This window comes from Phyllostomus hastatus, unplaced genomic scaffold, assembly GCF_019186645.2.
Source record: "Phyllostomus hastatus isolate PE091 unplaced genomic scaffold, TTU_PhHast_1.1 phas_contig_40, whole genome shotgun sequence".
NCBI classification, from domain to species: Eukaryota; Metazoa; Chordata; class Mammalia; order Chiroptera; family Phyllostomidae; genus Phyllostomus; species Phyllostomus hastatus.
The window spans coordinates 87111068-87137023 of NW_025333872.1; the positions used below are offsets into that span (position 1 = coordinate 87111068).

The 25956-nt window shown below is 47.7% G+C and overlaps 1 protein-coding gene across 6 annotated transcripts in view; it reads left to right on the forward strand.

The window, feature by feature from the left end:
• Positions 1–25956, forward strand: part of SASH1 (SAM and SH3 domain containing 1) — a 297134-nt gene that overhangs the window by 243397 nt on the left and 27781 nt on the right. For 2 of the 6 annotated variants that reach the window (XM_045844033.1, XM_045844032.1), the window contains exons 9-10: positions 18564–18696; positions 23679–24514. In XM_045844033.1, coding sequence (XP_045699989.1) covers positions 18564–18696; positions 23679–24514 — 969 coding nt within the window. Of the gene's footprint in view, positions 1–12875; positions 13326–17692; positions 18440–18563; positions 18697–23678; positions 24515–25956 lie in introns of those variants that run through there. The other 4 variants (XM_045844035.1, XM_045844037.1, XM_045844036.1 and 1 more) reach the window with 4 other exon arrangements.

A 25956-nucleotide genomic window follows, 5' to 3' on the forward strand; every position in this document is an offset into this window, starting at 1 on the left:
CACCGACTGTAGTCTGCCCTGTGCTTCTGCGGAGACTCCCATCCAAAATATTCCTTCTCGGTTAGCGCAGATTTGCCTGAGAATGGAGTAATTAATTTCAGATAAATACCCCGTGTCCCGCCGAGGCCGCCCTGGGTTAGGCGCTTTGATTATCTTCTGTGTGGGAACCCGGGTGTTTCCGTTTTCTATCTATTCTTTTCTGTCCTGAGATGTAAATAGGTCCCCGGCCGTGGTCGGGAATGCCCAGGCCGTGGACGTTCCAGGGACCATGAGGCCTTTGTCACCAGACCTCAATGCCTATATTGATGCCTGTCATGCTTCAGTGTCTCCTCGGCATTGATTTCACAGGCTTCTCCACCCCCCTAACTGGCGTTGGATAATTGCGTGTCGCTTCGCAGTAAATCCATATTCACATTCCTGGTTTCCGAGAATGTAAGGCACTAAAGATAGTGACCAAGGGAAGCGAAAAATAGCTCTCTCTTTGCCAGAAGAGGGTCTGTTCTCTGCTGCTTTTCATTAATAATAAACTTCTGTTGGGAGTGTTCGAGCTGTTGAAAAGAGTTTCTGGCTGAGTACTTCACTTGTTTCCTTATAAATATCCGAACGTTTGTTTTAATAGCTATATACACTTATGTATATATAGGTGTGTGTATATGCACATGTATGTATATGTGCACATACATATATGTATACATATGTGTATGAACGTGTGTGCATGTATATATTTCATTTATTTTGGTAGGTTTTGTTTTCATTTGCCTCCTCCAGGGAAAAGGTTATAAGAGTTCTCATTTAAGCCTTCAACTTTGTGGCTTGAGGTTCCGTTTACCTTCTGGTTAAGAAAATGCTTGAGGAAATTATGCTTTCCATCTTTGGGGTTCATACTTCTTTTCTCAAGGCATAAATTTTAGTAAATCATAGTTTCTATGTTTCTACAAGATCGGCACTTCAGAGTTGGTGTTCTGTACCTGGTGCTTGAATATTAACGAAAATGCTTGCAGTGAAGAAGCATCTTTCTAAAAAATGTCAAATTGTAAATTATGTGATTATGGTGCTGTTTAGGTTCTTTTTAAAAAATGTATTAATGTATTAAGAGAAATGGAAGCAAGAGAAATGCCAGGGAAGCAGCAACACTGTCAGAGGCCAACGGCGAGCGTCGATTTCAGCCCCCCGGAGCTGTTTCACCGCACACAGAACACGTTGCAGAGGAAGCTGGAATCGCGTTTCTATGTCTGGAGCTCCTCACGAGGGTGAAGCAACTGTGGTGAAATATTTTGTGACTGAGTTATTTTGTAAAGCGAGTCATCGTTTCATAACAGAGCACTTTTACACTTGGGGAATTCAGAGCTGGAAAACATTTGTGCAGAGAATGCTATAATAATGTCGTGACTGCGGTGTTGGAATAATACCTTATGTCCGCGTGTGCCTCTCTTTATAGCCTTTCCTTCCACCTCTAAATACGTCTTTGCCATGAGCCTGGTTTGAGATGCAGGCGAGCCACGTGACTGAACTCTGTTTAAAATTTTGGGTAACAGAGAGACAGAACGCCAGGTGGTCACTTTGTCCACTTTTTTGCAAAAATACTATTTTGAGTGTTTCCTTGATGGAGGTCTTTTAAGGTCTCAGCTGAAGTATCCCCGTATTATGAGATGGTTTGGGTGGCATGATGCAATATTGTTAAATCTTTTGGGGCTTTCTAAAATTGTAAACCATAAACTGGTCTCCTGCCAGCAGACGGATTTTACTTAGAGTTGTTTCACCGGCCGCCACAGCAGCAGCCGTCATTTGTTTGTTTGTTTAAGATTTTATTCATTTACTTTCAGAGAGGGAAGGGAGGGAGAAAGAGAGAGAGAGAGAGAGAAACATCAATGTGCGGTTGCTGGGGGCCGTGGCCTGCAACCCAGGCATGTGCCCTGACTGGGAACTGAACCTGGGACACTTTGGTTCGCAGCCTGTGCTCAATCCACTGAGCTACGCCAGCCAGGGCTAGCAGCCATCGTCTTTAAGCCAGAGAGTTCAGGTTTAAGGTGCTGGTGGGAAAGGTTGCCACAGCCTGCGTCTGGCCCAGAACTCCCTAAAACAGGGCGCGCTGAAAGGCAGGAAAGCCTTCCACAGAGTCGCTTTGTTGGTGGTTCTTGTTGTGAGCGGCTGAACTTCTTTCTGCTGTGGTCGAAGCAAAGGCTGGCGGGTCGGCCACTTACCACAGAAGGTGGGGGAAGCAGGTGCTGCTCACGGGGTGCCCCTGTGGGAGCAGAGCGGTGGCCTGGCTTCTGCAAGGGTCGTCTGTGTAGCCATGTGCCCTTTCTACGTGCTCAGGTATTCTGAGTTGAGCCAGATTTTGAAGGGATTGGCTGTTTTGAGTATTGCTCTTTTACTAGGGTGAACTTCTAGACAACATCTGTGAAGAAAAATTGTTAGACATTTTATTTTTTCTATTTCAAAGGTAACAAAAGAAAATATAAACCAGGTACCATTAGGTATCTCATTTGGGGATCTCCGATCCTCCAAGAAAACTTTTAAAAAATGACAACACAGGATGAATATACAAAAATTTCATCCACCTTTAGATATTCTCAGCAATTGAAAAAAATACATATTTTCATATTTTTGCCGGCTTGGAGAGAATCTTTGACTGGATGTATATATGACGTGAGGAATCACATATACCACAGTATCAGAGTCGGCACACGGGTATAGTGAAGGCACCCACGTGAAAATGGCTGACCTCCCTTCTGCTTTGGGGCTCTTACCTTCCTGTGCTTTATGAGAAAACCCGAGGGGGTGAAGTCCAAGCATAAAAATAACTTACATTTCTAAATAAACTGCTTTAATAATCTGTTTTTTAAAGATTTTATTTATTTATTTATTTATTTTTAGGGAGGGAAGGGAGGGAGAAAGAGAGAGAGAGAGAGAGAAACATCAATGTGCAGTTGCTGGGGGCCGTGGCCTGCAACCCAAGCATGTGCCCTGACTGGGAATCGAACCTGCGACACTTTGGTTCGCAGCCCACGCTCAATCCACTGAGCTACGCCAGCCAGGGCTTCATGGGTACTTTCTATAATTTTTTTTTAATTTGGCTGACTGGGAATGTACGGGAGGAAATGTTACTTGTAATTTTAATAAAAGTGATGTTGAGACTACAGTGATAGTAAAATAAGGGGGTATTAAATTCTCACTAGGAGCTTAAAAGCAATGATCCTTCCGACCTGCCGCTTATGGTAGCAGTGTGAGGCAAAGCCCCACCCCACCGGAACAACACACCGAGCAAAGTCTTTCCAGGAAGATGTTGTTTTGTTGTTGTTGTTCTGAGTGGCCATCAGCTGACCGAGAGCCACTGCTCAGCTGAGCTGTCACTGATGCCCCACCACCCGCCCACCCCCGGCCTTCGCCCTGGGACAAGGGCCAGAGCTTGAGGCGTGTGTTTGCTGAGTCCTGAAGATCATCCTCTTTACATAAAGTTAGACCAGGAGGGGGCTCCGGCCTCAGGAGAGCCAGGCGTTTGCCCAGCGTGGGCAGGCGAGGGGGCTGGTTCAGCCCACAGACGTGAGTCAGATGTTGGTCGAGTGGGGATCCGAACCCACCGGCTCTGCATCTGTGGGCAGACTGTTGCACCACTTTGCGCCCGCATCTCCCTGCTCTCTGTCCCACGCGGGTGTTGCAGGGATGAAACGGCACAGAGTACCCGGTGAACATCGGCTCCTGTTATGTGATGTGAAGGTATTCTACCTTTCCATTGACTGCTGGCCTCAACGCGCTTGGGCTCCTGGGAGGATGCTATTCCTGTGAATACCAGTAACATGGTAGCAGCGCTCATACTAGCAGCAGCTGGGCTGGAGTTATCGGAAGGCTTAACGAAAATAGCGGGTGTTCACTTGGTTATGCTTTTGCCAATCACATATTCAGTTTACTGTCTGTTTCAGAAGGTGTTACCGTGTAAGTGGGTTTGGGGCAGGGGGTCTGGCATGGTTTTAAAAGCAAGTGTGTTTGGCCTTAGGAGTGCTGTTTGGGAGGGAGAAGCCATTAATTGCACAGAAATTATCCAGAGTCACACAGGGCTAATAAGGCAGTCTCACTGAGCGTGTGCGCACCTGCTGGGTTGGAGCACATGCCCGGGCTGCCCCAGAGATAACTGGAAACCTGGCTCTTTGCACCTGGCAGACTAAGCAGGTACATCCCTGGCTCCACGGGTGTGCACAGGTGCAGGGAGTTGAAGGTGCAGCCCGCGGGCTCACCTCAACATACCACGAACAAAAACACATGACAAAATACTCAGGTAGTACATGACAAAATACTATTTTTGAAAATGTTTAAGTTTAAGGTAGCTTCTGATACACTCTGGTCTGTTATTTCTTTTAGTAGGTGGAGCCATGTGAAACTGGAGGTAGGAACTTTTGAACTATAAAAATGGCCATTTTGTTTGTTCAACCTAATACCTGAATGGCAAACAGGATATACCACATTTCCCCTGCTGGCTGATTATATCTAAGTGCAGGTATCTGTAATGTGATCTGGGTTAAGGTTTGGCATTTAGGTTTTGTAGTATCAATTTCTTACTTTGCTCTCGGCAGTAACCTCAAGGAGGCTGGCGATGTGGAAGGATTTCTCTCACTTGTTTAATGCTACTGATTCATCATATGTTAATACCTCCTTAAATTATTTGCCCTGATGACAAATCTTAGGTAACAGGTGGGTTGTTGGAGAGGTACCCAGGTTCTTTTGTGGTTCCTGAGTAGGATCCTGTCTGAGGGCCCCCTCCACCCTAAGTTAACTTACTGAAGTCACGGGCCGCCCATCCCTTCCGTTACCATTATATCAAACTCTTAGCACTACATGTAGCCAGTCATCAGACAGGGACATTCATTGGAAAAGTAGTATTTTAATAACCAAACATACAAATTCAATTTGGTCACAGAATAATTTCTGTAGAAAAATCCCTTTGGTGTCTTCTCTGTCCCTACTCCTCTCCCCCTTTGGACCAGACCACACCCTCCGAGGGTGTCCTATCACCAGTGTGATGCTGACAGCATCGCAGGTTTGTGTCCTGGCGGGGCGCCTTCTTCTTCCCTTGCACGTGGGATCCGGAGTGTAGGGGAAAGCATGTCCTCTCCAACATTCTTATTTATACATTGTGCATTTATTCTGTGCCTGCTACCTGCCGGCCGCTAGACTCGGGGAGCTTGTGTTTAAGAAGAGGAGACACGCAAATGGATGACATGACTGGGGTCTTCACGGGGGTGTTGCTACGTAGGGCAGACACTACACCTAGAAAGTCCATGAGTCCAGTGAGCCCCAGTGCGGGGGGCCGGCGTGGTGGTGGTAGTGGAAGCCTGCTCGGGGAAGGGGCGCAGACCGAGGCAGAGAGCTGGGTCAGTCTGAAAACCTGGCTCATAAGAGAAAGTGGATTTAAATAATACAGGATTTCTCTATGTCAATATTTTCACTTCTAGATTCTAGTCTTCGCTTATTCTTATTTACACATTTAATTGAAATTGGCTGCAATTGGTTCTTTTGATCTGTTTTCTTCTTTTTTTTTAAGAAAAATCAATGTTAAAGATTTTCTATTTGTTTATTTTCAGAGAGAGGGGAAAGGAGGGAGAGAGGGAGAGGAGCATCAGTGCAAGAGATCCATCAGTTGGCTGCCTCTGGCACACCCGCAGCTGGGGACCTGGCCTGCAGCCCAGGCACGTGTCCTGACTTGGGAATCAAACTGGCAACCTTTTGGTTCACAGGCTGGCACTCTGTCCCCTGAGCCACACCAGTCAGGGTGATCTATTTTCTTAGGACTGCAGTCTTTAAATATATATTCATGTTTCTCATCATGTCTCTGCAGACTCATTTAATTGATTGTATGTTCTTATTAAATTATTTTATAGAGTGAAGCAACTGTTAGGAATTATTTCTTCCCATTCCTTGAGTTATATTTTCTAGTGGTAGAGAGATGGGATCAAAAGATGCAATCTTTCTGTTTTTCGTGCTTTTCCTCTCAGTTTAGTTTTATTTTTTCCTCTCCTCCTTGCTCTAGTTTGTTTGAATAGTTGTCATGCATTGCATGCCTGCGTGGCTTGGGTCAGATTTTGTATTTGTGATGATATAATGAGAACTTTTCGACCTTTTCCCCATGTTATCCAACAACAGATTGTTTTTCTTCTGAGCTACAGTTGAGGGTTTTTTTTTCCCCTGTGGTTCACTTACGTTTATTATTGCTGTAGCCTGAGGTGATGGCCAGGGACGAAGGAACCCCCACTGAGCTGGATAGTGTTCCTCATTGGGGTACCTGGGCTCCTCCTTCTTTCCCCGAAGATTCTGTTAGGTGTGCTGCCTCGTGATTCCAGCCACTTGCAGACAGGGGGATGGGGGCGGGGCGGTGGGTGCCATAGGCGGCCTCCCGTAATTCATTTCTCCAGCTCCTCTCCAGGTGAATTTCCAGGGACTTCATATCCGTCAGGACCAGCCTCACCACCTGACTTTCCTTCTTTTCACTCATGACTCCCCTGAAGTCATTTTCCCTGCACCTAGGTCAGGAAAAGCTTTTTTTAGAAGAGGCCACAACGTTTGCTTCTTTTGAGATTTCAGGTTATATGAAATGATTTTCAAGATTCCTGCCGTTCTGGTTATTGGAGAAGTGAGGGCCTTTTCCACTGGTCTTCAGAAATGTGTTTCTTACCTTGATCATGGTGTTTTAAAGTTTAATGTATTTGCTTATGTTCCTTTCCTTATCTGGTTGCTCTTGGTAGAATATTTCTAGTTGGATGAATACATATACACACATATATACGGACATACATATATTTATATATGTATTTCTATTTTGTGGCGGGGGCGCTGTTGCTCATTCTGTTCATTGTGGAGGGCATTCTGTGGTTCGGTTTCAGCAGCCACCACAGACCTGATAGTGTTGCCACTCAGGCAACCACAACCAACCTCTCTAACTGGGATCCCAAGGACTCAGCCTAGATTTCTATCATTGGAAAGTAGATTTGCTTATTATTTATTCTACAAACAAAAGGAGAGTTATGTCAAGATTGTGGATGGAGACTCTAGGGCAGGACGCGGGCCCACCTGCCTCCGGCTTCAGCAGGCGACTGTGCTCGCCTGACGGCCAGCGTTGTGATTGGAGGGAAGAACTCGGTGTCGGCACCTTCCCTCCCTGGCCGGGTGGCCCACCGGTTCTCTGCATTTGCACACCGTCGTGTGCCTGGGCCAGGTGGTGTGGCGGCGGCTCTGTCCAAGAAGTCATTGCCCGATGCATAAATCAATCAGTCTCCGATGCCGTCAAAGTAATGTGATTTTTGTGAACACCACCCAACCCCACGGGAGACCGGCCGCTTCTGGGACGAACACGTCCTCCAGCTCCAGCAATTGCAGCCTCCGACGCATCTGTAATTGCCCCACTTGGCAGTCCTGTTCTGAATCATCCTTTTTCCATGGCACGGACTGTGTGAGAACCGAATGCACTTGGGAATGAGTGGGCTTGCTGTTTTGCTGAAGTCTTCGGCGTGTCTGACGCCACCGATTCCCTTTTGGTAACACCACCCCCTCTTACCAGAGGGGCCTCTAGAGCTGCGGACCCCCTCCCCAGCACTCCCTCGTCACCAGAACTCACCTTGTACGTGAACTACGGAGTTCTCTGACCTGTGGGCAGGGTGACCTGATCTCAAGCAGAAACATCTTCTGAAGATGTGCAGAGTGGAGAAAAAGTCAGTTCTCTTTCCTCCGCTTCCCTTCCCCTCCCCGCGCCCCTTGTTGGAGAAAGAAAGGCGTTTGCTCTGCCCGAGGCAGCTTGCAGAATGTAGGTGGGGGCTTACCTGCACTCGAAGTCTCTCTGCACTTGCTGGGCTGCGGGACTCTTGGAGGTCCTCTATATTCTTTCTCTTCCTTGTGGGGGAACTTACAGCATTATTTTGGGGGTGATTAAAAGCAATTCAAAGCTCGTAAGTTTAAGGAATAGAGGTTATTGTGGAAGGTAGCATTCATTTGCTGCTCCTTTGGTTTTATAGTTTTTTAAACAGTTTCTTAAGTGGATTAAGTGCTGGCAAGCCTTTGCCCCTAAGGAATGGTAATATTACCTCAAGTTCTCCCATAGTTTTTACAAATGAAAGTATCATGTAATTTTCTCCTCTTCTGCCTCCTCCTCCTCCTCCTTTTCCTTCAAATCTGGTGACAACTAGTTACTTTGGAAGCTGCCAGAGAGATTATTTCAGTGCTACACTGCACCTCGGGGAGGAGAATGGAATCTCATTTTTTTCCCCCATAAGCTGACAAAAATCCTGTAATTTCAGAGGGCAATGATGTCACCAGCTAATGAGCAAAATATTTCTGACTAAACATATGAATCTTCCCCTTAATCCTTTGTGAAATAAATTGTAAAAAGACTTGCAATGTGTTTCATATTTTACTACTCCGACAACTCATAAACACTTTTTAAAGTAATTCTGGCGTCTTTAAGAGAGTGAGAAGAATTATCTGTATAAACCCAAAGAATAACATAACCTGAAGGCCCCTGCCACAGCTGTCCTGGGGCCCGTAGGCCCCAAGGTAGGGAGTGGCCTTGGACGCATCACTTCTTGGCTGAGCGCAGGGAGATCTGGAACGCCGGAGAGGTTATGAAACCCAGCCTGGGGAAGAGGCGGGCCTAGAGCTGTTGTTGATTGTTGTCACATGCTGTTTGTAGAGGCAACAGCGACCGCCCAGATCTCTGTGACTGTCCAGATACTCAGGCATCTAAGGTCAGGGGAGGAGAAGGCAGTGGGGCCACAGGGCCACCAGGACACTGGATATCTAGGCTCACAGAGGAAGGTGGGGGTGCCCCCAGCCCGGGGCACGCGCCTTCCCCTCACGTCCCAGCCAGATGTGAGTTCCGCCTCGGCCCCAGCCCCTGCGTCTCTTTGTCCCTCTCGTGCATTTATCTCAGTTGACATGCACGAATCACATTTCTCAGCTGCTCTCGGGCTTTCGTTCTAGAGTCCAAACTTTGTAAGTCCACGTAAAGCCAGCTTGCGCGTTATTTCTGCACCTCACTCGTGATTCACTGCATTCATTCAGTCATTCGTTCATTTCCATGAGGAATCGATACTCTTTTTACTTATCTACATGAAAAAAATATTGTAATGTTCAGTGTTGGCAATTGCGTAGGGAAACATTACTTTTGAGATTTAAAAATAATACAGTGTTTCTTCTGAGCAAATTGTTAATGTGTATCAAAAGACCTAATGATACGTCCATTTGGTTACCCATCAATTCTATAACCTAATGATCTATTCTATAAAAAGACTTCGATGTCTTAGAAATTTTACACAATGTCCATCAGAGTATTATTTACAATACTGAAAAATTGGAAACCTGCAAAATATCCAATAATGGGGGTAGAGTTTAAATAAATTATGTTATACTGCTAGGAATGACTACTATTGAATTATTAATGTATTTATTTGTTGACATAGGTAAATGTGCAGAATTTTAAAACGCAGGTTATAAGACAGTTTGGCCAGTATTTACGGAGGACTTCAGGGTTTCTCTAAAGAGGCTCACAGTATAAGTGAGCACTCGATTTCTGCTCACACTGTGTGTTCACGTGAGGGAGACTTTGGAGACCATGATGGTGACCTCAGGAAGGGGAGCAGCTGAAGAACGTGTTTGTTTGTTTTTTTTTAAGATTTTATTTATTTATTTTTAGAGAGGGAAGGGAGGGAGAAAGAGAGAGAGAGAGAGAGAAACATCAATGTGCGGTTGCTGGGGGTCATGGCTTGCAACCCAGGTATGTACCCTGACTGGGAATCAAACTTGCGACACTTTGCCTCACAGCCCGCGCTCAATCCACTGAGTTATGCCAGCCAGGGCCAGAACGTGTTTTTTGTAAGAACAAAACGTTGAAGCCCAAGAGCGTATAATGTGTGTGTGTGTATAGCAAATGATGGAACATAAACAAAATCATTATGAATTTTTCTGCCCGAGTAGGGTGTTGCAGGTGATTTCTCGTTCTCTGTTTTGCATTGCTGCATTTTCCAAATTGTCTGTAATTAAATATATGGCATGTATAATTGAACACAAGCAATAAATGTTACTAAAGTACAGGCACAGAAGTGAATAGGACACTGCTCCGTGTCCTCGTGGAGTGTAGTGAGGGGCTGAGTTGTGCAGTGATGACAGCGTGTTTTGTGCTGAGTCCTGTGACAGAGTCTGTTTAGGTTGTCGGACAACCACACAGCTAGGAAAGCAAGGAGAAAGGCCAGGAGAGCTGTCCAGAGGAGGAGGCGCATGGGGCTGAATACTGAAGGGCGAGTAGAAGCTAGGGAAGTAGGTGGGGCAGAGATATTTAGCGAAAAGCAACATGCGAGTGCAAAGGCGTGCAGGCACGTCAGAGTGTAGGTGTTTGACACGCTCAGGATGAGAAGAACCAGGTGCGGTGAAAGGCCCTTCCCACAGAGTATCTGCGTTTGGAGATGCTGGAGATAAGGGAAGGGTTCCGACCATGCAAAGTCACGTTTCATGAGAAGGCCTTTGGAATTTGCCCTGAGGAGCTAATGAGCAATCCCTAGAGCGGGAGTCAAATCCGTCCTCAGCAAATTTGCACACCTACTGTGTGCTGGGTAAGTTCAAGTCTGCTCTCTAATGAACAACACCAGCGATCTTTGTCCTCATGAAATTTGTCCCTGATGTTTCTACCGTCCCTCCACCAAGAAGCTTTCCAGCATGGCCTGGCCCAGCCTAGTCTTTCAAATGTCCCACAGTTTATTCTGATGCACAGGAAGGGCTGGGAGCTATGGGGTGGACAGTTTAAACCTCTTCAATCCACCTCGATGATGCACTTAGGTAGTGAGGGCCCACTGTAGGTGGGCGGGCCCTGCACTGGGATCTGTGAATACCAGGCTGGGGGGCAGACATGGTCCCTGTCCCTGGGGACCTTCCTGTCTTCTGAAGGATGAGCCCGTGTTGGATGACAGTTAGAAAGGGGTGTACAGGTGGAGGTGGCCTCTAGACAGACAAGCAGATGTGTCCTTCCCTCCGTCCTCCTCAGAGAGCCTGGCTCCGTTAATGCTCAGTGTCCTGCAGATCTCACAGTGATAGAGGCTTTGCTACTTACGTTCAAGGTCACTTCATCTTCTCAAGGACGTTGGAGGCTTATCTTTGCATGTTAGAAAGATGAGAGAAGTTAAGAAACACGTCCAAGGCCACACGCTATTTCACAAGTGGCTCAAGGGGCCTGGCTCCAGCGCTCCTAATTCTGCTCCGAATCTTATCTGCATCTAATCAGACTGTGCAGACCCAGCCTCCAGAGCGGCCACGTCACTAGCTTTCACAGTTTTCTCTGTCTGTGCTATTTTCACAGCAGTTTGTAGGAGTTAAAACAGGTCTTGTTTGAGTCCCCGTCACTGAAGGACAGCATAAGTAGTAAGCACTGACTGAGCTGTTATTGTCGACTCTACCTAGACGATTTTCGAAGCAACCAACTGAGATAAATGTTATTCAGTGGAATTCACGTGGAGGGAGGAATACTGAGACCCACAGAAGTGAAGTGATTGGCTGGAGAACTTGGAAGTGAAGCCCAGGCTGTTCTGACTCCAAGGACTCTGGGCTTCCTGCTTCCCTTTACTCCACTCTCATGGGGGCACCCGCATTTTCTTAGTGTTCTTCAAGTGGCAAATTCAACAAGGATTTCTGCGGACAGTTGTAAGGAATTTTCAGCATGGTGCTGCAGGCAGTGTGGTTGCCAGCCTTGGGTGAAGAAAGCCCCCAGTAGAGGTGGGGTGGTGCAGGGGCAAAGCCACAAAGTCTTGGAATCTGCCTCCATGGTCCAGCGCCTGAAATAAGATCATATATCTGAATACCTAGCATGGTGCCTGGGAGCCAGGCGCATTTGATATATGTGGATGTGGGGAGTGCAACATCGAGAGAGCACCTGCCACCCTTTGTGGCACTCGGGGACCTTCAGATGGCCGTGGGGAAGGTGGTGTAAGTGAACCCAGAATGGGGGTCGGTGAGGATCTGTGAAATGCGGAACTAGGCAGATTAGGGAAGTGTGGCAAACCCTTGCGGGGAGAAACTCCGGGAAATCCCTTAAGGGTAGGGGGGCACATTTCTGAGGCAGAAAATTGGGGCAGAGGGTGGGGTTCTTGCTGAAGAGTGAGAGGTGCCTCGGGGGCCCGAGGAAAGAAAGAGTAGGACAGGCACCTGGGAAAAGCTGTGGTGGTGGGCGTGTATTTGTGTTGTGTCGCGTCCTTCCAAGAGAGGGGACTTTGCATGAAACATGAGACCCACCCAGAGAGAGAGGCACCGAGGGAGGCTCGGGCAGCCCCTGCTGTGCGATGGGGGGAGAGGACTTTCCCGAGCGAGTGAACTGAGCCCTGGGAATACAGATGTGACTTGCATCCCAGAACATGGCAACTTCAGAGGAGTCTTCCACCCTGTGCTGCTTGGGTGACGTTCTGTTTAAGTAACAGCATGTGCATGCCGCTCCCCAGGCGCCCCTGAGAAAATGAAACGGGCGTCTGTGGCACAGTCCCCCGGCTCACGCCTCCAGAGCACCGGGGAAGCCAGCTGCTCTGAAAGGGTCCCTGGAACAATTTGGTAAGACGGCCGGAGAAGCGTCAGTCAGCGAAGGGGGAACGTCCTACGTCGCCCCTCGTGGTTAAAATAGAAAAAGGAGTCGTCGGGGCAGAGACAGCGAGAAAGTGAGAACTCTAGGAGGAAACCAAAATCATAAGTTTTAATTCGGTGATTTCCAGAATAGCCTTTGGAAGGTGTCTATTTTCAATTGAAACTACTTCCTCCAGGGGGTGTTTAGAAGAGCATCTGCAAAAGAGATCTTTTTTAAGTCCAGTCACTTGGAAGGGTTGGTCCTTGTCCGGATTTGCTCCGATTCTCGAGTTCTTTTTTTTTTTTTTTCCTTTCTCTGGAATTCCATAGACAGTAATTAAGGAACCGGAGGCCAGCGGGAGGTCAGGGAGCCTTCGTCAGTGAAAACAGGGATTGTTTGCCACGTACAACACTCTCTTTTTTCCTTGTGGTGAATAGAAGATTTGCTTAGAGCTGATGACTTATGCCTTTCTCACAAGTTATGCAGCTAGCAAGGAACTGGGAACTCGGCAAGCAGAAAGCGGCTAATTGAATCCAGTGTCCTCACTTTTTTTTTTCCCTTCGGATCCTAAACTGTGCTGGTGGAGCCTGTCTGAACATGTAACTCAAGGAGCGTGTCCCAGAAGTGCCTGGTCTTCACTTTGAGATCAGAGTTGACGGAACAAGAGTGAAGACGTTCTCGAAGTGGGGAGGGGTGGGGGTACCGGACGTGCTCAAAATTGCCCCCTTAGGCCTGCTCAATGCCGAAGCCGGTAAGTCCGCTGCGTGTGTTTAATGCAAGAGGGAAAATGTGCTTTCTGGCACTTCAAGGACAAGCTTTGGATTGCATCTGGCTATAATGCTTTTCTCTTTTCTATTCAAATTCCCCTCGATTTATTCTTCCCTTGTTTACTTCCCAGCCTCGTAACTCTGAGCATCCTTTCCTAGCCTGCCCAGGGATGAGGCATCTCTTGTGGAGGAGAAAAGTGAATATTATCTTGAGAATGAGAATTCAGTGAGAATGCGAGCGCTTGAGGGTACAGGGGTTGGAGGTCAGCTGCCAGCTGTGGAGGCTTTCTTCCCATGTGGAGGACTTGACTTGGGACCGTGTGGCACACTGCTTTTCCTAAAGCTGCAACCGATCGGCTTCCTCTTAACTGTGAGGCTAATGCCACTGAGAAAGCGGACCTAGGACCATGAAGTGCCTGTGTCTGCTTGCTTGCTGGGTTACCAGAAATGGTGGTGTGAATTTCACAGCCGAACACTTTTCCAAATGCAGAATGCTTTTCAGAAATGCTTACATATGTTACAGTGGTATGTGCTGGCTCTGGGGAGATAAGTCGACTGACTCAGGGTGGCTGTTACAGGAGACTCAGTGAGGGGTGTTCAGAGCTGAGGAAGCAAGCCGAGTGGGTTTCTTCAAAAGGTTCTGTTGTAATCATGCTCTCAGTGTGGTCTCCAGTGGTCCCCAAAGGGTTCTCATTGCTCCTGGCAAGTTCGGTTTAACCTTCATTACTTACTGCCCATGCCTCCTCTGCCTGCACTGCTGTGCTGTGTGGCTTTGGGGAAGCATTTGTCCCGTCACACTGCAAGAATTGTTGTTACAGGGCCCAGCGAGGTGTGCGTTGCCCACCGGCACTGACAGGCTTCCGTTGAACAGTCAGGGCACGCTTTGAGTTCGCGCCAGCTCACAAATGTTTGTATCAACAGATGCTATTAATTGCCTTTCCTTTTTCCGATCATCCTTCATGTAGCTGTGTTATAAAAAGTGCTCCACGTTGGCTCCGTGTCTTTCCTATTAGAACATTGCAGATGTGTCAAGGGCGCACATGTTCCAAGAGAAGCTGAGAAGGAAGGAGGCTCCACCCTCCTTCACGAGCCAGAAGGCCCCCTAGGTTCCTCCTTCAGCACCCTGGCGGGCGGGGGTGTGCTATCTCTTTAAAGCAGCTATAGTTTTGTGCCTTGGCGTGGTCACTTTGTTATGGTTTAAAACTGTGCAGCCAGCTGTCTGCAATCTGATGTAATGTTGCCGTGGAAACCAGAAATGAAACACTTAAGCATTCACCACAGAATTACTACATATAGCATTAGCCAAAGTAATTAAAAGTTGAGCCATATGGGCTTTCTGGTGGAAAAATCTGCAACAGAGAGGCTGGAAATCAAATGTTTCTATTTACAATAGTGTAAATTGAGTTTTTCACATCCTTTGGTGGGATAAATTATTGCCTTTTTGTACTAAAGGTTTAGAGGTGGAGGTTTTTGTGCAGATAATTGGGTTTTCACCTTCTCCTTTAGAAGAGGATCAAATGAAAGTTTATTCTAGTACTCCGCCCTGGGGTGGGCTGAGGAGGGGAGCAGAGACCGTCTCGTGTTTGAATGTTTGTAAATATTTACTGTTGTTTTTCACACTGTAGTTTATTTAAAACCTGTCTTAGAATAGTTCTGTATTTATCTCTTGGAATCAATCATTCATCGTATATACAGTGCAGATTCCCTTCATCTTCTACTAAATTCTAGGCTGGAAACTGTGAATTCTCACACCCCCATATTTGGGGGGGTGTTTTCTGAATGAAAAGACACAATATGTTATTTCCAGCATTTGGGAAGTGGCACACGCTGGCTTATGTAAAAGGAGGGATGTGGGATGTGAACTGATAAGCTTAAAAGAAATTTAAGTTCGAAAGAAGTGCCATGCCTTTGCAGAGTCTCTATGTTGATAGTTGGAGAGAATTTTTTTTTAAGATTGTATTTATTTATTTTTAGAGAGGGAAGGGAGGGAGAAAGAGAGAGAGAGAGAAACATCAATGTGCGCTTGCTGGGGGCCATGGCCTGCAACCCAGGCATGTGCCCTGACTGGGAATTGAACCTGTAACACTTTGGTTCACAGCCCGCGCTCAATCCACTGAGCTACACCAGCTAGGGCTGATAGCTGGAGAGAATTTTTTAAAGGCAAATACTTGACATTTCTTTTCCTCTGGACTCCGGAGGAAGTGAGAAGTCAACACCTCTCTACTGATAAAAAAACTTCTTGGAATATACTGTTCAACTCCAGTAACTTCTAGGCTACTTAAGAGATTCTACATTTTAAAAAGAAACATTTGGTTTTATTTTACATTTTTCTTCATACAGAGTGTGCTGCACCTAGCTTGTCCAGTTTTCAAAAGGTGGTGATGCAAAGAAAGTGATTAGCTCCTATGATTTGTGATTTGTTAGAGGCAGCCACCTCAAATCTTTATTTTTTTTAACAGACTAAAAATAAATATTAGTTCAAAGTTCTGAAGAGCTTCTGTTTCTCAAAAATAGATGGAGCATGTGAAAGCAATTAAATAAATACCTGGAATACGTTATTTTTCACCACAGTGGCTCTGGACAGCAGAAGTCGGGGTTGGCGGGGAGGGGGGTGAGGGTCCTTGCCTTTAAGTCTGTTGTCCTGGCTTAGCTTTTCTGATTTCCCCAGGAAAGTTCCCTCTGATGGCCTGTTTCCTACATATATGATTTATGCCTCCGTGGACTGAAGATTTTTATACTAGTTCTTTCTGTACTCCATTTCCCTTTCTACCTCCCCCACCCCTACACATGCTTGTGCCCCACTGCAAGCAGCAATCCCCACACCAGGTATGAGATACATATAATAATACATCAGACATTTTTTATTCATAATGTAAACAACCTATACTTCATTTTCACTTCAGAACTTTCTAACGTGCGGGTTATGGACATTTGGACGCACAGGTTTGTCCCGTCGGTGAGTGCAGACGATTTCTGTCATCTGCTGCTGATTTTTCTTCTACTAGACTGTCCTGGCTTTCCCGCTGCCAGAAGGCAGAATGTTTTTAAGTGATTTTGTGTGATTCCTTGCATTGTGGCTTGTTCAGGTGTCAATTACCCAGAAAGAGGGTCCTTCTCATTCCTCTGGTTGGCCACTGCTACCATTTCATCGCCCATAACAATTCAGTCAAGTAAACATGAAATTCAAACTGGACAGATCATTATAGAGTAGGAAGTATATTTATTCTGATTGTTTTGCATTTTGAGTTTTAGGCCAAATGCAGTAAGCCTAATTACTAGTATGCAATGCAGCCTCCCTCCCCCGGTACCTGGGGGTGCATTTTCTATTCTTGGTCACCAGGTAACCAGTAGTTAACTTACATTCTGGAAATCGTGTGCAACATTACTCTAGGAATTTGAGAAATTGTACGTGGATGTCAATACTCCTCATAGAACAAAAGCCTGAGAGACCCCCCTGTCCCGTGACTTGTCACTCCTGGGGTATAATCACTATTTAGTGGGTGAGTGGCTTGCTTGGGTTGTGCAGGGAGAAGGTGCAGCGGCTCCACTGGGAGGAAGAGGCCGGAAACTGTGTTGTATTTGCGCCTTCCGTAGAGCCAGAGTGCTGTGGCAATGTTCGTAGACTCACAACATGCACCATGTTTATACCTAAGTACCGTATTTCGCCATGTATAATGCACACTATTTTGCCCATATTTTTGAGGGGAAAATAACTGTGCACATTATACATGCGTAGTACTAATTCCATATCTATATAAATGTTTTTTAATTCTTTTATTTATGCATACACATTAAAAGTGTAACTCTAGAAAGCAATAACGATATCCGTATGCAAAATAATACCCTGGAATATGATCGTCGGTTTTGTTTCTGAGTATAAATAAGAAATTGAATTTAAAAATTAAAACGAAAGATTTTTTTTCCCCCTGAAAGTTTGAGACAAAAACATGGGTGCGCACCGTACACGGGAGCACATTATTACACAGTAAAATACGGTAATTCATATACTCTCAGCCTCGTTTCCTCGTGAACTGTTCTCTGCTCCCTCTTCCTTGCCTCCTTTATTGTCTATGACGCTGCGATGAATGAGCGCTCATCTGGGGGGAATGTCTCCATGCCAGACTCGTGCTCGGAGATGTGGTTTGTCTCTGTCCTGAGCATTCAGGGCAGGCATTCCTCTCCCCACGCCTTCAGTGAGGCAGGTTTGAGGAAACGGAGGGAAAGCTGTTGCCAGGATGTGAGTGCAGCGTTAGCTGGAGTCGCACCAGCTGCCTAGGGTGTGCCGCGCCTGCGCACTGCTGCCGGCTCCGTGCTCCCGGGACTGACTGCCTGAGCCCAGCCGCGCGGCAGCCCATTTCATTGGAGACTTCTTTTGCCTTTTCACATTTTGAACAGATAAAACAGAGGAAGCTGCATATTGAATGTTGGAGCCGACTTGGAAGGGAAACCCTGATTTTGTTCACAAGGAAAGGATTGTTTCTTGCCTGGGTCATTGCTGCGGAGAGAAATTTTTTTTCCTGTCTGTAATGTTGGATACTTGAGGGAAAACAGCTGGGCTGAGCATACTTGAATCACTGCAGAGCGGAATGGGATGCTGGGGAATATGGACTGTAGCGTATGCCTGAAAAGGTCAGCTTTTTCCCTTGTCCCTCTTGGAGGAATGCAGGGGCTGTCCTCAGGCCCGCCTGGTGAGCTCTTGGGAAGAGCTGGGAGAGGCCAAAGGCATGGCTGAGATGTGGCAGGCTGGCTCCAGGAGCGAGAGAGAAGGCGGCTTTTTGCATCTCTTCCTTTTTCCTGCCCTGCCAGTTTTGATTTTCGGGGAGGACTGGAACAAGTCAACAGAATTTTTGGTTTGGAGAAGCAGTTGGTGACCACGTTTAAACAGCAAGTCCTGATGGGCCAGACTGAGGAGAGCCTGGCCCAAACCACAGCAGGCAAACGGGAATTACAGGGCCGGCCTTGGAGAGAGTCCTGCGGAGTTCTCCTAAAAGAGGACCGGGAAGTAGTTGAGACAAAAATGTACCCCATGCCGGTCAAGGGCAAGGGTGTGTGTTGTGCTGCTTAAGACCTGATTCTCCACTTCTTAGACTCGAAGATGGTAGGTGGAGCTCCGGGAACCTGTTGGGCAAACTCGTGGGTGCCCGGAGTTCGGCTGCACCCCGCTGCAAGAGCAGAGCCCTGGAGCGTTTGTGTGATTAACTTTTCTTTTGTTTCTTTGCCAGTCAAGAGAACAATCGGATGATGAGACCGAGGAGTCAGTGAAGTTTAAGAGGTTGCACAAGCTGGTGAACTCCACTCGCAGAGTGAGGAAGAAACTAATCAGAGTGGAAGAAATGAAAAAGCCCAGCACTGAAGGTAAAAAAGCAAACCCCACCCTGCTTATTCCAAAGCAAATCGTGTGGGGGCTGTTTTTTTTTTTTTTGTTTTTTTGTTTTTAGGAGAAAAAGAGTATGATTTCAAGTGGAAGATGGATTGAGTTCTGGCAGGGGGAGAATTGGGGCTGCGTGTCAGCTGGGCAGTGCTCTCAGGATGGTGTGGGGTGAAGGCTCTGGTGTCCAGCGTTCTGGGGGCTTAGTATTTTAAATAGCACAGAGATGGGAACTGGCTGGTATGGGGCAGTGAAATCTTCTCCAGGTGTGGCCCAGCTTTAATTTTTGAGCTTATGTAGCTTATATCATTTTATATTAATTTATTTTATAACTTCCTCTTAGCACAAGCCTCTGTCCCAAAAAGGACAGTGGTTCTTGCCCAGTGGATTTGGTCAGAACTCGATAGACAGCCACCTCCAATGAACATCTGACAATGAAGGCACTTCGCGTCCTCTCGGTTCTCTGAGGGACGGTCAAGTCTCAGTTCAGATGAGGCTTTAAGCACTTTCCGCGCAGAGTGGGTCCCTGAGAGCTATATTGCCACCAAACCACGTGGTAGATGAAGCAATAATGTCAAAAGGGGTGTGAGCTTGGATTTCTTGGAATGAATAGTTAACCTTTCAAGTGTAGTTACGACAGTTTGAATCACCGTCGGATCTGCCTTTTTGTTAGTTGTGTGCATTTGCAGCATCTTGTAGAAGATCTTCCCAAAAGATGAAAGAGTAAGATTTCCTGTTTGGTAAATGACTGGAAGAAACACTGGAAAGAATGTCCTTTTTTTTTTAAAGCATACTCCTTATTAAAATGTCACACCTACATTGTGAGGAATTTAAAAATTTTAACATGTAGATTTAGAAAGCACCATTGTCGAGACCTTTTTTTGGTACACAGATAAAATTAAGCTGTGGAGGGAATTGAATTCCCCTTTGTTTAGGTAGATGATGGTTTCCTGCTGTGGTTATTACTGTTTCTTCTTTTAATTTGTTGTAATTATTTGTCAGTTTCAATGCCCTGGAGAAACGTGGCAGGTGAAGTGGTTACTGTGGGAGAGAGGAAGTTGAAAGGGAGAAGGAAGGAGGGGGAAGTGAGGGAGATCGGCTTGATGGCCAATTCCACAGACTGCGAGTTGTATTGAGTCTCCTGGGGTTCGTCCGGGTGTCTTTTTCACACGGGTGCAACGCCGATGTTGCGTTTGGATGTTTGAATGCCTGTGTGCCGGTCACAGTTTCCACAACACAGAAGAGAGCCTGGCTTCCTCTCGCTGTGGCGGCTCGTACTGAAATCATGCACAGTGTCCATCAGCGGCGTTAACTAGAACCACGTGGAGTCACCATCCTTGATTCTAGGGGGCGTCGTGTTCTGCAATCTCATGCACACTTGACAAATCTCAACATCACAACTGGACTGGCGGCCCTTCTTCAGAAACGAGATCAAATGAGTGGAGCAGTTAGTGTTAACCCCTTGACCCCCTTCGTACCTGACAGTCACGTGTGTGGAGGTGGCCTTTCCACTAGAACAACATGTTTAGAAACACAGAAATATCCTAACTCACATATTTATCTCAGAATAAATAATTCAACCAACTCTGAGAGACATAGTTGTAAAAAGGAAAAATATATACCAAAAGAGAGAGCTCTGGGGTGAAAAGAATGACCAGTGGGCTTTTCACTCTGAACTTGAATTCATGTTGGTGTGAGTTCCCTGTCTCAGGTGGGGGGCGGATTCAGTGAGCTGAGTCCCGAGTGAGTTGGGGAGCTGCGATGCCATTGGCTGGGCTTGTTGGTATCCCCAAAGCGATGACCTGTGACCAAGAGAGGCCCCAGGTGTGTGTGCAGCTCAGGGTGTCTGCATCGGCTGTCCCCAACACCTTGCTAGACAAGAACTCCCTCCAACCCCTGCACAGAACCCTCCGAGGTTCCTCATTAGCAAAAGAAGTGGTACTTGCTACTTTGGCCCCTGCTTCTGCAAGCAGTTGAGATTCATATTCCCAACCCCTGCCCCCGTCCCTGCCCCAGACTTTCAAGGATCTGATCCTTTGACTTCCTACATGCCTGGGCCAATACTACGTTGTTTGAATATTTACTGAGAGCATCCTATATGCCAGGCACTTCCTAAACACTTTAGATTTTATGTTCTAATTACTATATCTTCCTCTGGATGGCCACCAGAGGCAGGACTCATTTCACAAAGGAGGAAACTAAGACACCAAGAGGTGAAGTAATTTACTGCAGGTCACCCCACCAAGCCAGCCAGCAGAAGACCCAGAATTAGGTTCGGGCAGCCTGTGTCCTCTGCCTTTTGGGTCTCCACTCTGCTCCCACGCCTTCCCTCAGCCCCCAGCTCTGCAGGCTTAGAAGATCCTGGAGAATTATAACCCTTGACCCAGGCTCACCTGGTAACTTGAGTTTCAAGCCCTTATCTGGGACATGGGTGACCTTAGACAGTATTAAACTGCAAGCCAGGCCAGTGCCCTTTGTCCATTTCTGTGTCTTTTTCCGGAGCTGATACTGTCCCACCCCCTTCCCTCATTGCTCCAGCTTTTGGTGGAACCCGATAGTGAATCACTGGCTCACACTGGGTGCTCTTCAGCATCATAGGGTACTGTCACAGATCTTCTGTTTACTTTTATCCTCCCAATGCCCTCACAGTAGGTTTTACTAAGAAACAGACTCAGAGACCAAAGTAATTGCCCAAGGTCGTGGAGATGCCGAGTGGCAAAGCCAGGGCTGGAGTCCAGGGCATAAATCTGTGTTCTCAGCCTTAAGTCCTCCCACATGGGATCCTGTCAACATCACCTTTCCTTCTGAATTCTGATCTCAGCTGAATAAAATAGATAAAGGTCAATATGCGAAGCAAAAATCACACCCAGTGCCAACAGAGTGAGCACTCCCAATTGTCACTCTCCCCGTGGGGCAGTTGTACTTCCATGTCAGAGGAGAATCGCTGAAGCAGTGCTCTGAACCCAAGGGGTCAAGTCCAGGCTGGGCATTCAGGGCTGGGGGCCCTGCAGACGGAAGAGCCTGCACCATGGGGGGCTGGCCCTCAGCACAGGCTGGTGTGGCTGCATGTCCCTCCAGACTCCTCAGTAGATGCCAGCTTCCGGGACCAGGAGGTAGAGCTACGTAAGTCATGGTCCCAAACTCAGATGTGATGTGGAAGTATTGCAGTCTCTGATGACAACCCTAAAAAGACAGAGCCCAGAAGGTTTCCAGCCCACTGCTGAGTGACAGGGCTTTAATCTATTTAGTCAACCCACCTGATTGCCCCGAAGCCCCTAAGGGGGTAGGTAAGGGCCTTTGCCACACCTCTGGACACCTGGGCCACGGGGTAAAGCCATGACCTGTCACTGGACTGCTTTTGCAGAGAAGGCTGTGCCTCTCCTCTTGGCCAAGGTCAGGAGACTGTCTAGAGAGGTTGCCATTTGTACTCCCGGCAACATGGGGACGGACCCCTGGTCTCCATCCCGTGTAAGTCAGATGTCCTGAGGAAGCAGCCGGAGACTTGCATGATATTTGCTCACTGCCTCTAGTCTGGCAAAGTCCTGTTAGAACCCTAGACCCTAATTTTGACCTCTCTGGGAAGATCCGGGAATAAATTTTCAGCGAGTGTGTTTGTGCCGCAGGTTGTGGAGAGCTTTTGACTGGACAGTTTCCCTTCTCCCTCCCCACCGCCATCTGCTTGACATCTAAGTCAGTCTCGGGCTGTACTGGTGGCAGTGGTCCTTTTTTTCCTGTTTGTCACTGTGAGGTCCCATCTGTTGGAAAAGTAGGAAACGTCTGGAATTTTTAAAGGACTGCTACCAATTCACTCATCTTTTCCCCCGCTCTGAAGTGAGGGGCCCTCTCCCTTTATCGCCAATGTTTCACCACACACTGGCACCCGCATCCCAGCTGGTATATTTAGCGCCATCCCTCTGTTCCAGGAAACTTTGTGTTTTTTCCCCCTTCCCAGTTCAGCTGGTGGAAACCTGCCACGCTCCAAAGTTTCCTTATAATTAAAGGGACGCAGCCAGATGGGGTCACTACACCCACAGTTTGACCTACTTCTTCTTCTCACATCTGTGCACATCACACATGCAGAAAAGAACTCAGTTTTCCTGCCAGCAAGTCCAGACCTTTCCACTGGGCTCCGGAGGGCTTGGCGGTGGTACCTGGCTCCGGCAAAAACTTAAGGAGCTGGAATCCTTGAGACGCAGTGGAACGCTCGATGGGGCTGCTGGCGTGCCCAGGCCCTCAGATGCCCCTGCTGCTTCTAGCAGGGCCCGAGCTGGTGGGAAAGCCTGGCTGGGATCACTCCGCTCCCTCACTCTGTGAGTTTGGCCTGTCAACTGGAGACCCGTCATCCCGCAGTTGCACTTGCAAGGCACAGCCCTTCGTGGCGTTTCCGCACCCAAGCTGCCTCCTCGGCGGTTTAATGACATGGCGTATGCACCAGTAAAAAGCCGCTGCCGGCCACATGGCGTGCATCCCGCTCCGAGTCTAAACAGGCCACCCGCTCAGCAGGAGGGCCTTCAGAAGGGGAGAGATCCTGATTTTCAGCTTCTGAGGATTAGCGCCCTTAAGCTGGGGAGACTAATGATCCTCAAATGCTAAGGAACACGGGTCATGGCAGTGACTGGTTTGGATTGTCCAAATGGCATTCGTAATAGGTCTATTAAGGTGTTTGGTCTGTGAAGCAATTTAAAGAGGGAGAGGAAAACGCAAGTGAAACCTTTTAACATTGAGCTCGTGTGAAACTACACGTTCGTAACCACAGCTTGGTTATTTTTTGTGCATGCTTTTGTTTACGTGGGAGCCAGGCTAGTGAAGAGTACAAGTGATGGGGGCGGGGGCAGGCGCGCGCGGTCATGGTGGTTTCTGTGTGGGCCAGCGTAGTTCTGGTGGGGGTGCGGCAAGAAAGGGGTGAGAGAGACTGCGAAGGCGTGTCTGGGGGCGGGGCCTCACCCTGTCCGTGTTGATTCCTCTGCAGGCGGGGAGGAGCCTGCGCCTGAGAACTGCCCCGTCCTGGACGAGAGGTCCGCCCTCTACTCCGGAGTGCACAAGAAGCCGTTTTTCTTCGACGGCTCTCCCGAGAAACCTCCGGAAGATGATTCCGACTCTGTCGCCACTTCTCCATCACTGAGCAACCTGGAGACCTGGGGAGCTGGCCGGAAGTTGGTCAAAACCTTCAGCAAAGGAGAGAGTCGGGGCCTCATTAAGCCCCCCAAGAAGATGGGGACCTTCTTCTCCTATCCAGAAGAAGAAAAGGCCCAGAAGGTTTCCCGCTCCCTGACCGAGGGCGAGATGAAGAAGAGTCTGGGGTCCCTGAGCCACGGGGTAAGTACGGACGGTCTTTGCTTCTATGACAACCACCGACGTAGGCACCACCTTCTAGTGTCCCTGGAGGAGGTTCAGAGCGTCCGCAAGCACATCCGCTTGAAGAAAACGGATACTAATTATTCATGTTCCAGAGCTTTCCTCTGCCAGCGCCCCTCCAGAAAAGGCGTTAACACCACGACCTGTGACCTGCAGCTGCTGCGGCAGAGACCCAAAGGGGGAGGGAGCTGTGGCGCCCCCAGCAGGAGGGTGCGCGGGCGCCCCTCGGTCAGCGAGTTCAATATCACCTACGTGGTGGAGCGGAGCCTGTACAGCCACCTGAACCTGACCCAGCTAGTGCGTCCTGCCTCAGACAGGACCCTGAGCAAGGCTGAGAAGCAGGACCTGAGGCGGTGCTTGCTGGAGGAGGATGAGGAGGCCAAGAGGAAGTGGGCCGCCACAGTCGACCGCTGTACTAAGAGGGTTCTCTTGAGAATCCACCAGAAGTCCGTGAGTCCCCAAGACGGTCACCAGGATGGCCTTGTCATTTCCGTGATGTGTAGTCAAGCATTATGGCCTTGGTTTTGCAGAGCTTGGCACCCTCCCTCTCTTCTACTTCTAACATCCTCACTTCTGGGTCCGTCCCACCATCCTCTCAGGTTGCCAGCCCTGCTGCTGCTATCCTGGAATGGCTTCTCCTTCTTCTCCATTGTCCTCTTTCCAGCCGAAGCTGTTTGATTTTTAAATAAAACTGAGCATGGATGCTGATCCCAAGCAGGGCCTTCTGGGTCCCGGGGTGGGGTCTGGCCTCCTCCTGGGAGTGGCTGTCTTCTTTCCCAGCCGTCCTGTCACTTGGTCTCAAAGAAGCTGATTCAAAACAGAGGACGCTCTGCCCTTAAAAGAGATGCTTATTGTTTTGCTTAATTAAAACAATTAGGAGCTAGCTCATGGAAAGACTGCCATCATTGCAGGCACCAGTTTGGTGATTTGGAAACATCATCAAGTGTGTTTCTTTTATCAGTAGAAGCAAATGGAAAATTCTTAACTGGAAAGGGCAGAAAATTAAGAGCTTTTTACTTAAGTCTAGTGGGTGTTCTTAATCTTTTTAATCGAAGGAACAGATATTTAAAAACGTCCTGCACGGCTCTCTGTTCTTTTATACATAGTAAGGAATAAAGTGCTTACTTTCAAATAATAAAATGTTTTGTTTAGTTTTACTCCTGAATTACTAAACTTTGTAAAATTTATTTTCAGGGCATGACTTATTTTGAACTTGAGGGTATAGGTATTCTATTCCCTGAAATTCCCACCCACCTTCCGGGCCCTGCCGTCCCCGGGTGCCCTCAGGGCTGCTGGCTGTGCCCTCTCCCCCTCGATTTTTTAAAGGCCTAAGGAATGGGCTACTTTGGAGCCTCTCCTGGGGGCTTCCTCCAGGGTCTGTTCACATTCTTCAGTGAGAGGTTCTTCCCCAGATTTCTGTAATTAAATTCATTCAGTAAAGTTCTGCTTTTGTGGGAATGGAGACTGGCTGGCCAATGCCATCCTTACGATGACCTTCTCCGCTCTCATAGGTCCTTAGGTCTGTCCTGGGCCCTTAGGTTTTCCACATATTCCCACACGAGCTGACTTGCAGGCTAATGCTTGTCTATCTTTTCACATTCCCATCAGTCTCACAACACTTTCAATACTAGTAGCAGCCACTTCTCTTCTGCTTCCTTCAGCATCAAGGCAACCATGTTTCGGTGGTTCGGTTCTGTTGTAAAATAACAGAATTCTTCTCACTCACTCCGTCCTGGGTGACAAATCTTTTGCAAAATACTTGTGGTTAACCAATCTCGGCACGATTTACTTTCTACCTTTGGAAGTGTCCCGCCCATTCTGTGCCTCTGCCATTTGGCACGGCCTTGGTGAAGCAGAGTCACCTCTTCTCTGTTAACTGACGACTCCGCTCT